At 49.0% G+C, this 12,252-nt stretch overlaps 1 protein-coding gene across 1 annotated transcript in view; it reads left to right on the top strand.

Annotated features, from left to right (window-relative positions):
• LOC140895992 (uncharacterized) overlaps nt 1-12,252 on the top strand; it is a 41,492-nt gene that overhangs the window by 15,675 nt on the left and 13,565 nt on the right. Inside the window, 3 exon segments of the mRNA XM_073307036.1 lie at nt 2,476-2,589; nt 2,897-4,835; nt 4,837-4,923. Of these exon segments, the coding sequence (XP_073163137.1) occupies nt 2,476-2,589; nt 2,897-4,835; nt 4,837-4,923 (2,140 nt within the window).

The following is a 12,252-nucleotide window of genomic DNA, read 5'->3' as shown; positions in this document are numbered from 1 at the left end:
ACAGTATAAATTCATATTGTTCGCCCTCTTCAGCACTGAAAGAGTGATATGCACAATCTGTTTGCCCCTCCTGGGAACAATTACTTACACTGGGTTTATTAATAAACAAAAGTGATTTTATTAAGTATAAAAAGTAGGATTTAAGTGGTTATAAGTAATAAGAGACAGAACAAAGTAAGTTACTAACTAAAATAAAACAAACACGCAAGGCTAAGCTTGTTACGCTAAGAAACTGATGGCATGTAATATCTCACCCTCAAAGATGTTCCAATAATCTTCTTTTACAGACTAGACTCATTCCTAGTCTGGGCCCAGTCCTTCCCTGATTCAATCTTTGTTAGTTCCAGCAGACATCTTAAGTGGTAAGCAGGGGTTTTCTCATGACTGACCATCTCCTTTGTCCTGCTCCACCCCCTTATATAAATTTGGCAAAAGGCAGGAGTTCTTTGTCTCAGTTTGACAAAAAAAACCCAGCTTCTCATGGAAAAGTACAAGGTTTAAGATGGATGCTGGTATCAGGTGACATGGTCACATGTCCCTGCAAGACCCCACTCTCCATTACCCACAGGCTGGCTCACATGTATACAGGCAGGCTTGCAGTTAAACAAGGCCATTTGCAGCTAATTGTCCTGGTAAATGGGAGCCATCAAGTTCCTAATGCCCCATTGACGGCCCTCACCTGCTAAGACTACATCAGTAATACAAGTTCATACCTCATATTTCTAACTTCAGATATAGGAACGATACATGCATACAAATAGGGAAATCAAATTCAGTACATTATAACTGTTTCAGTGATATATTACAAGAGCATATTCCATTTATGTCATAATCATATTCCTAAGCATATTTTCATAAAGCATATGGAGTGCAATGTCACACTCACTCCTGGCCCTTAAATAAGATTTGCATAAGGTAGGAGTCCTTTGTTTCCTAATTTGACCACCCTGCCCTCTCTCCTCCCCCCTCCCCCCCACCCCCCCCGCTTCTCATGGAAAAGTACAGAATTCCAGGTGGGTTCCAGCATCCGGTGATGTGGTCCCATGCTTCTGCAAGGCCCCTGTAGCCATTCTTCACAGGCTGACCCACACATTCAAAGGAAGAGGAAGCTCTTTTACAATTCATTGTCAGTGCTGATGGTCCATTAGCACTGTCTGGCTTTTCCATTGTTGTACCTGCAGTGTCAGCAGTGGAAGTGACCCAAAGCAGCAAATATGAAAAACAGATACACAGGTATCCTAACTTCATCTACAAAAATGATCCATGCATACGAATGGGATAATCATATTCAGTAAATCATAACCTTTCCAATGATACCTTGCAAGAGCCATCTTGCATAAACTATATTTCAGTTATGTCATATTCATGTCATAAGCATATTTTCATAAAGCATATGAAATGCCACATCACACACACTACACAAGGAAGTTCTTTGCTCTCCTTGCTGCACTGCGGTGGGGTCTAGTGACCATCTTTCCAGGCCGGGGGTGGAGGTTCCTCTCTTGATTTCCTCACAGCTTAAATTAGGCATCAGCGAGAGGTGGCAATAAAGGACCAAAGCCCCAGTGAGCCAGTTGCTGCCCAGACATGTAGTGAGAGACAGTCCCCACTCCAGAGAGATCTCCTCCCATTCTGGCTGGCATTGTGGAGGGATAGGAGTATGTGCGTGGGGGTGGGGGAGTGTCAGTGATGGGGACATAGTTGTACCCCCCCCATACCTAGAGAGGGTAGCAACACTGCGCAGCTCCCCAGGGGAGTAAGTTGGGGCCATTCCCTAGGCAGAGTGGAGGAACCCTTGCTCCAGACCAGTGCATCAAGGGCTTTGTACTATTTATAGCCCAGTCCCTGTAGGGTGGGGTTGGGGAGGGGAAGGAACCTCTCTGGGTTTTGCTGCTCAGACGCTGGATTTTGTAGTACGGGTCGTACCTCTGTAAACCAGCACTCCCTGGTCCGGCAACATCCGTTGTCTGGCATAGGTGGAGCGTGCTGGCAGTTCCCAGCCAGAAGCGCAGATGTGGCCCCAGGTCCCCACCGCCAGCTCCTCTGCAGCCGCTCGGGGTCCCAGCCGCTGGCCCCAGTTCCCCCTCAGCCCCCTCTACAGCCACCCATGGCAGCTGCCAGCCCCTCTGCAGCCGCCAGGTTACTGGCCGCCGGGCTCCGCTCCTGGCCCCGACCCAGAGCTCCGCAGCCACCCCCAGCTGTGGTCCCAGCCTTACCCTGTCCACGCCCCTCACTGGCCCAGGCTGGGACCACAGCTGGGGATGGCTGCAGAGCCCGGTCAGGGCCAGGAGTGAAGCCCGGCGGCCAGGAACCTGTTGGCTGCAGAGGGGCCGGCCGATGTTGACCTACCTTGGTCCAGCAAATTCCCTGGTTCATCACCAGTCAGGTCCTGAGAGTGCTGGACCAGGGAAGTACAACCAGTAACAGTGATATGGAATGAACCTGATCAACATTTGTTTCCTTGCACCTTACCAGGATTTCCAGTTTCCAAACCAGAGACCATCTCCTGGCTGGAAGAAGGGAAGGAGCCATGGGTCCCCGATCTCCCGGGCTGTGAGGAGAGGGAAATCCCAAGCGATCCCCACAGAGGTGAGGAATCATCCGACTCAGAAACCAGTTGTTGTCTCCTTTTAGCAGACGTTACTCATGCATTTTCATCACGCCTGTCTGACCCTTCAGCCCTGGCCGTCATCTATACTTGGGGGTGGGGAGGAAGGATTGATCCGTTTCTCTCTCCTCTGGAGAAGGGTATGGGTGGAGCAGGATTCAGCTCTTGATAGTTCAATATCCCCAGCAGTTATTTGGATTTGATCCCCCCTTTCCTGTTCCCCTTTCTGAGGTTCCCTCTCTCCTGGCACAGGGACTGACTCTTGTCTGGGTTCTCTCTCTGTCCCAGCAGGTGATGGGACGGTGAGTGGGAACGAGGAGGAGAATCCTCAGCTGAAAGATCCTGATCCAGAGGAACCACATGGGATGGTATCGGGAAGAGATGAAGGGAACGTTTCCCAGAGTCCCAAGCAGGGAGAAGCCCGTGAGAGTCAGAGCCGCACAGAGAGTCAGCAGGGAAACCACTCAGAGGAGACACTGGTTAAATCCACTCACAGCAGAAGAGGAGAGAAGAAAGTCAAGGAAACTATTCAACAGAGAATCCCCACTGGAGAGAGACCCCACGTGTGCAGTGACTGTGGGAAAAGCTTCCGGTACAGATCAGAGCTTATTAGACATCAGAGAATCCACACATGTGAAAGCCCTTACAAGTGTCCAGACTGTGGGAAAAGCTACAGACACAGGTCAACCCTTAGTGGGCATCGTACGCTGCACACAGGAGAGAAGCCCTATAACTGCCCTGACTGTGGGAAGAGCTTTGGTCAGCGCTCACTCCTTATTAAACATCAGAGACTCCACAGAGGGGAGAAACCCTACAAATGCTATGAGTGTGGGAAAAGCTTCAGTCGGAACTCAAACCTCCTATCACATCACAGAACGCACACAGGAGAGAAACCCTATAACTGCCCTGACTGTGGGAAAAGCTACAGATACTGGTCAACCCTTTTCAAGCATCAGAGAATCCACACAGGAGAGAAGCCCTATAACTGCCCTGACTGTGGGAAAAGCTTTGGTCAGCGCTCAGCCCTTATTAAACACCAGAGACTCCACAAAGGGGAGAAACCCTACAAATGCAATGAGTGTGGGAAAAACATTAGTCGGAAACACCTTCGATCACATCAGAGAATCCACACAGGAGAGAAGCCCTATAACTGCGCTGAGTGTGGGAAAAGCTTCAGGAACAGCTCAATCCTTATTCTCCATCACAGAATCCACACGGGAGAGAGACCTTATGAATGTAGTGAGTGCAGGAAAAGCTTCCGTCAGAAGAACGCCCTTCTATCACATCAGAGAACCCACACAGGAGAGAGACCCTATGAATGTCTTGAGTGCGAAAAAAGCTTTAGGAACAAGGCACACCTTATTAGACATCAGAGAACCCACACAACAGAGCGACCCTATGAATGCCTGGAGTGTGGGAAAAGCTTCCGTGAGAATTCACAATTTCTATCACATCAGAGAATCCACACAGGAGAGAGACCCTATATCTGCCCTGACTGTGGGAAAAACTTCAGGCAGAACTCACATCTGCTATTACATCAGAGAATCCACACAGGAGAGAAACCCTATAACAGCTCTGGCTGTGGGAAAAGCTTTGGTCAGCGCTCACCCGTTTTTGAACATCAGGGACTCTACATGGGAGAGAAACCCTACAAATGCAGTGAGTGTGGGAAAAGCTTCACTCGGAAGTATTCCCTTCTCTTACATCAGAGAACCCACACAGGAGAGAGACCCTATAACTGCCTTCTCTGCGGGAAAAGTTTCTATGAGAGAACAGCCCTTATTCAACATCAGAGAATCCACACGGGAGAGAAACCCTACAAATGCAATGAGTGTGGGAAAAGCTTCTGTCGGAACACATACCTCCTATCACATCAGAGAATCCACACAAGGGAGAAACTCTATAACTGCTCTGACTGTGGGAAAAGCTTCAATCAGAGCTCAGCTCTTATTGAACATCAGAGACTCCACATGGGAGAGAAACCCTACAAATGCAGTGGGTGTGGGAAAAGCTTCACTCGGAAATATTCCCTTCTCTTACATCAGAGAACCCACACGGAGGAGAGACCCTCTAACTGCCCTGTCTGCGGGAAAAGTTTCTATGAGAGAGCAGCTCTTATTCAACATCAGAGACTCCACATGGGAGAGAAACCCTAGAAATGCAATGAGTGTGGGAAAAGCTTCCATCAGAACGCACACCTCGTATCACATTAGAGAATCCACACGGGAGAAACCCTATAATTGCCCTATCTGTGGGAAAAGCTTCAGCCAGAGCTCACACCTCCAATTACATCAGAGAATCCACACAGGAGAGAGGCCCTTTAACTGCCATGACTGCGGAAAACCTTCAGTCACAGGTCAGCCTTTGTTTCTCTCTGGATAATCCACACAGGGAAGAAACTCTCTTTTAATGTCCAGAATATGGGAAAAGCTTCACTGTGAGCTCAGCCCTTACTACACATCAGAGACTTCACAGTGGAGAAAGACCCAATGAATGTATTGACTGTGGGAAAAGCTTCAGTCAGATCTCACACATTCAACCACATGACACAACACACATGAGAGACAGACCCTACAAGTACCCTGGTTGTGGGAAATGCCTTATGTCACAGCTCAAACCTCAGAACACATAAGAGAATCCACAGGCAACACAAACCCAAGAAGCATCCTGGCTTGCAGTGGGCCAAATAAACAACACTTTTGCCAATTCCCGCAAATCTCAGAGGGTCAGACAAGATGTGGCTGGAGTGGCCATGTAACGAGGACACGGCATAATTATTAAAGCAGAAAATGAAATCACTTGCCTGGAGCAGAGCTGTTTAGAACTGGGGGAGCTTTAGGTTGGATATTTGGAAAAACTCTTTCACTAGGAGGGTGGTGAAGCACTGGAATGGGTTACCTAGGGAAGTGGTGGAATCTGCATACATCCGATGAAGTGAGCTGTAGCTCACAAAAGCTTGTGCTCAAATAAATTTGTTAGTCTCTAAGGTGTCACAAGTCCTCCTTTTGCATTCTTAGAGGTTTTTAAGGCCCGGCTTGACAAAACCCTGGCTGGGATGATTTAGTTGGGGATTGGTCCTGCTTTGAGCAAGGGGTTGGACTAGATCAGGGGTTCTCAAACTGGGGGTCGGGACCCTTCAGGGGGTCACAAGGTTATTATCTGGGGGGTCACAAGCTGCCAGCCTCCACCCCAAACCCCGCATCGCCTCCAGCATTTATAATGTTGTTAAATATATAAAAAAGTTTTTAATTTATAAGGGGGGGTCGCACTCAGAGGCTTGCTATGTGAAAGGGATCACCAGTACAAAAGTTTGAGAACCACTGGACTAGATGACCTCCTGAGGTCCCTTCCAACCCTGATAGTCTATGATTCCATGATAAGAGTCTGAGATAAGTCTTCCACGTTGTGATGGGATCTGAGTATAATTTTCAACCAGTTTTCATTGAGGTTCTCCATTGATGTTTGGTTTTATATACCTAAACTCAACCTTATGTTATGTGCTCTGACTTCTCATTAAGTGTTGATAGTACTGTAGGCTGGGATCCGCCAAGGGACTTAGGTGCTGTGACACTCAGCAATGCCAAGACTAAATTTTTAGGCACCTAGAAAATCACAGGAACAACACTGGAGCAATGAAGCCTGATTTCGGGGCACTGGCTCCCTGTACAATGAATGAAGAGAGGTATGATTGACAAAAGACAGCAGACTAGGCAGGGCACTGCCTAAGCTAATCAATGGGAGATTGGCACACAGCTCTCTGGCTATGGTCCCGCTAATATTTTGCATCCATTTGTGGAATGAATTTTGTTATGTGCACTGAGGTATGTGTGGATGTGCGCCACCAGTAGAAACAAAAAACCTAGCTATAATCTATCTTTTTAAAAAGTTACCATAGGATAATTACTTCAGCCAGGACAGGTTGGGCATTTTAGAACTCACTACTCAAAGAATTAAATTGAAGTGTAAGAGAGAAATAAAAGTATGAAATGCATAGACCAGTCAAAGAACTAAAACAACAGCACTTTGAAAGAATAAAATTGCAGAGAATAAATGTGCATTGCGGGAAGTACCAAGAAGTAACACCCAAAACAATAATACAAGTATGTGTTGGGAGGTGAGTGTGAAAGAGACTGTGTGTGTGTGAGAGAGAAAGACACTGTGTGTGTGTGTGTGTGTGAGAGAGAGAGAGAGCGACAGAGAGAGACACTCTGTGTGATGTGTGTGTGTGTAAGACACACTGTGTGTGAGAGAGAGATTGTGTGTGACTGTGTGTGAGTAAGACACTGTGTGTGAGAGAGAGACTGTGTGTGTGTGAGAGAGGGGGGGGAGGCAGGGACATTGTGTGTGTGTGAGAGAGAGAGACACTCTGTGGGTGTGTCAGAGAGAGAGGGGGGAGGCAGGGACGTGTGTGTGTGAGAGAGAAAGAGACACTGTGTGTGAGAGGGAGAGACACTGTGTGTGTCTGTGTGTGTGTGCAGGCATGTGTGTGCGTGCAGGGGGAGGGTATGAGAGATGCCCTGCCCCTTTAAGTAGATCGGCACTTACCAGTCTGAAGGCTGCTTGTTCAGACACAACAGCAGCCACCAGCAGCTCCCTTCCACGTGCCCCCCCACCCCGCTCTGCGGAGATGGGATACATGAGCAGGGGGAGGGGAACACCCTGACATCAGCACCCCCACCTTCCTCCCCGGTCTGCGCAGCAAACAGGATGCTCCTGGGACCGGCTGGCCCCGGGCTCCAAGGCAGAGCGGGCTGGTAGCTGACTGACTGCTGGGGGGCTGCGCAGCAAGGAGGGAACACGGGTGTGTGCTAACCCTCCCGCTCTTGGCTGCCGGAACCTATCTCCTTTTGGGATTGACAAAGCGGGAAAGGTGGATGCTCCTCTGCCACGGGGCCTGGTCCAGGCGGTGGGTTCAGACGCCAACTAAGTCTGCACAAAACAGTGAGGAAAAATCTCCTAAGAACATCACCGGACGAAGTTCCAGGGTTTGAATCGGGCAACGTTGTGACTAAAAGTGAGGTGGTGCCAATTTCAACTGCCACGTTTGGATTCCCAACAGCCAGAGTTTCTGCTCCCACCTTGTCTGAGTGGTGCTCAGCTCACTAGAGCGGGCTTCCTAAATTGATCTTACTGCCTAAACGAGCTGCCCTTCAAATCTTTGGTTTGTGGAAATCCATTGCTTGGGGGCTAATTTTCTGTTGTTGCCTTGTTTCAACTCAATTTCTAACTTTAAGAGCTACTGAGAGCTGGCAACTCTGTCAATCAGTCTGTTACACACACACCCGCCCGGTGCTGCCTTTGCATGTGTGAGACAGCATTACCTGCTGGTGAGAGAAACATCCTGACATCTCTCTCCCTTGGCACGCCACTCCGCATGTGTGAGCAAGAACAGCCATCTTCTGAGGCTCACTTCAACCTTTGTGTTGGGTGAATACTTCTACATTACTTTCAGCGCCGTTGTGTGTTTCTAACTACAGAGTTGTCCTACTTTATACTCCACGCTAGCCCCATTCCTGTCCTGGGGTGGGAATTTCATTGGTTTCTATTTTACCTTTGCCTATTTTAAATAACAAAAGCAGGGTACTCTGAGGTAGTTCTCTTTCTGTATTTGAGCAACAGAGTGTTCAGCTGTTGATGTATGGCATTGCCTTTAATAAAAAATAAACAGTGTAATAATGGCCGTGTTAGCTTTTGTGTGCTTGGCCCTCCTTTCAATTGTATTACCTTAGCCAAAATATCCAGTTTCCTCTAACTTGGTTTTTAGTTCAAAAGTTGTAATACCAAGTTGCATTAGAGTTGCTCTAATCTAATCACGTCATTGAGCTTATTCTTGGTTACCGGAAACTGTTTATTCGTAAAGGTCCGCTGTTGAATTATTTTCATAATGCTGAACTAGTGGTTCATCTTAATTAGCATAATACAACCTGTCGGTGCTGTTAGGGGACACTCATGGATCACACACAGTTTTTTGAATGTTAAACCCAATTTTATACCACTCGTCCATTCAGTGTAGCTAACCAACCTTCTTTTCATTTACATGGTATTTTAGAATGTCATGTTTAGTTAGGGGGTTAAGTTTTGCTACATTGTATCACTTGTTTTATTTACCTTTTTTATCTGTTGTATCTTGTTTGCATACATCTTGTTGATTTAATTGATTACGGGTTTCTTAATTGACAAACCAGTTGATTACTGAAATAAACATTTCTCTACTTCAAATCCAAGTTCAATTGTTTATTTTTGGACTTCCCTTAATGCACAGGAAAAAGAATCCTTGGTAAACGTTTGTGGTTACCTCCTTAATGCATTAATAACCATAATCAGTAATTCCATGTTTTCATTTGCTTTCCTTGAACCACTCAGATAAGAAGCAATTACTTAATAATTCCACCTAATTCTTGAATCTCCTAATTATCAGTTTTGATAATTGTATCATTCTGTTTGTAAATTTACTTTGAATATCATCCGGTGTTCAACCCCTTTGTACCTCATACTCCTGTCATTCTGGGAAACCGTCTGCATCCCTGGCTTATGAATCATTGTCCTGGGCACTGGGACAGGAGAAAGGAGCTGCTTAACTCTACTCTGAGTCAATGCAGATTTGCACTGAAATGGGCATTTGGAAGGCTGAAAGGAAGGAGGAGGAGCCTCCTGTGATGCTGCTTCCCATATTTTTCATAGTAAAATTATGATATAATTGTGTCATAATCATAACATATTTTATGCAAGCCGGGTCATGTTGAGGTAGCATCACAAAGGTTATGATTTACTGAATATGATTATCCTCTTTGTACACATGTATCTGTGATGGGTTGGATCACAGAGACCCCCTTGGGGACTGCCACCTGATGTGTTGAGACTACCTCTGAGCCTGTTTTCCCTGTGTAGCTCGGGATTTCAGAACCCTGCCTTGTCTGAGCCAGACACTCTACAAACCCAGACCCAGGTCTGAACCACATCCCTGAAAAGCTGCAGGCTTAACTGAAAACAGCTTAAGAAGTGTTCCTGTCTCCAACACTCAGATGCCCAGCTCCCAGTGGGGTCCAAACCCCAAATAAATCCGTTTTACCCTGTATAAAGCTTGTACAGCGTAAACTCATAAATTGTTTGCCCTCTATAACACTGATAGAGAGGTATGCACAGCTGTTTGCCTGCCCCCCTCCCCAGGTATTAATACATACTCTGGGTTAATTAATAAGTAAAAAGTGATTTTATTAAATACAAAACATAGGATTTAAGTGGTTCCAAGTAATAACAGACAGAACAAAGTGAATTACCAAGCAAAATAAAATAAAACATGCACGTCTATGCCTAATACAGTAAGAAAGTGATTACAGATGAAATCTCACTCTCGAAGATGTTCCAGTAAGCTTCTTTTACAGACTAGCCTCCTTCTAGTCTGGGTCTAGCAATCACTCTCACCCCTGTGGTTACTGTCCTTTGTTCCAGTCTCTTTCAGGTAACCTTTGGGGGCGGAGAGGCTATCTCTTGAGCCAGCTGAAGACAAAATGGAGGGGTCTCCCAGGGGCTTAAATAGACTTTCTCTTGTGAGTGGAGACCTCCTCCTCTCTCCTATCCGGAATTCAGCTCCAAGATGGAGTTTTGGAGTCACCTGGGCAAGTCACATGTCTATGCATGACTGAATTCCTTACCAGCCAGGCCACATTCCTGGGAAAGCCCAGATGTGGATTGGTGTCTCCAAGTTCATTGCTGGCTTAAGTGTTTCTTGATTGGGCACTTACTGAGAATAGTCTTTTCTCAGGAAGCTGACCAACTGTTTCACTGAGGCTACTTAAAATTAAACAAGTACACAGTCAATATTCATAACTTCAAATAAAAAATTACACATGCATACAAATAGGATGAATAGATTCAGTAGATCATAATGACAGGTTTCAGAGTAGCAGCCGTGTTAGTCTGTATTCGCAAAAAAGAAAAGGAGTACTTGTGGCACCTTACAGACTAACCAATTTATTTGAGCATAAGCCTTCGTGAGCTACAGCATCCAATGAAGTGAGCTGTAGCTCACAAAAGCTTATGCTCGAATAAATTGGTTAGTCTCTAAGGTGCCACAAGTACTCCTTTTCTTTTTAATAGATCATAACCTAACCCAACATGGCAGTGCCCAGCAATCTCTAGAAGCAGGGACATGTGCAGGAATTTAAATTTTACTGCTTTGGGGTGGGGCACATTGGCGAGGGATGTGAAACTCCTCTGGGGAGGGGGAGAGCAAACTGCTCCAGCAATGGGGCCTGGCGAGGGGCACAAAACTCCGCAGGCTCCTGGGCTGTGGCAGGGAGAGTGCGAGAGCTCCTCTCTCCTGGGGCTGTGCCAGGGACAGCGAACTTTCCCAGCCCCGGGGCCGCAGTGGGCAGAGGGAACTCCTCTGGCTCCTGGGCTGCAAAGGGGGGATTGAACCTGGCTCATCCAGGTCCAGGCTGAGCTCTCTAACCCAGAAGAGCTACACGGTGGGCACCACCTTTGCCTCCGCCGGCCACTGGGTGTGGGGTGAGGAGACTCCGAACTTGTTCTCACAAGGAACAGCTGAGGCACCAGGGCCACCTGGCTCCAGGAGAAGGGTTCCTGGCTTGTCATCACAAAATGCGGTGTGCATCCCATTCTTAGGTGCCTTCCTCTCCCTGCTCATTGCACACTCAGCCTGAGCATCACAACGCCTCAGGCCCTGATAGCCACCCCGCCCACACCACGCTCCGCAGCCCCCACCCCTGGCCTGCCCCGCCCCACACAGCTACGCCTCCTCCCAACCCCATCCTGCCCACACCACGCTCCACAGCCCCCACCCTGGCCTGCCTATGCCAGCTATGCCTCCTCCCCACCCTGCCTGCCCTACACTCCACAGCCCCCACCCCTGGCCTGCCCATGCCAGCTATGCCTCCTTGTCTCCCCGCCCACCCCACTCTCCGCAGCCCCCACCCCTGGCCTGCCCACACCAGCTACGCCTCCACCGCACCCTGCACGCCCCACACTCCACAGCCCCCACCCCTGGCCTGTCCACGCCAGCTACGCCTCCTCCCCTCCCCGCCCACCCCACTCTCCGCAGCCCCCACCCCTGGCCTACCCATGCCAGCTATGCCTCCACCCCACCCTGCACACCCCACACTCCACAGCCCCCACCCCTGGCCTGTCCACGCCAGCTACGCCTCCTCCCCTCCCCGCCCACCCCACTCTCCGCAGCCCCCACCCCTGGCCTACCCATGCCAGCTATGCCTCCACCGCACCCTGCCCACCCCACTCTCCGCAGCCCCCACCCCTGGCCTACCCATGCCAGCTATGCCTCCTCCCCTCCCTGCCCACCCCACTCTCCGCAGCCCCCACCCCTGGCCTACCCACACCAGCTATGCCTCCACCCCACCCTGCACACCCCACACTCCACAGCCCCCACCCCTGGCCTGTCCACGCCAGCTACGCCTCCTCCCCTCCCCGCCCACCCCACTCTCCGCAGCCCTGGCCTACCCATGCCAGCTATGCCTCCTCCCCTCCCTGCCCACCCCACTCTCCGCAGCCCCCACCCCTGGCCTACCCACACCAGCTACGCCTCCTCCCCTCCCCGCCCCAAACACCCCCCCAGCGAATCCTGCCCCCCCTTCCGCGGCCTGCGGCGCCGGGGCTGAGCTCCAGGGCGT

Source organism: Lepidochelys kempii, chromosome 11, assembly GCF_965140265.1.
Source record: "Lepidochelys kempii isolate rLepKem1 chromosome 11, rLepKem1.hap2, whole genome shotgun sequence".
In the NCBI taxonomy this organism is placed as follows: Eukaryota; Metazoa; Chordata; order Testudines; family Cheloniidae; genus Lepidochelys; species Lepidochelys kempii.
This window is presented reverse-complemented; position numbering and strand designations above follow the sequence as displayed.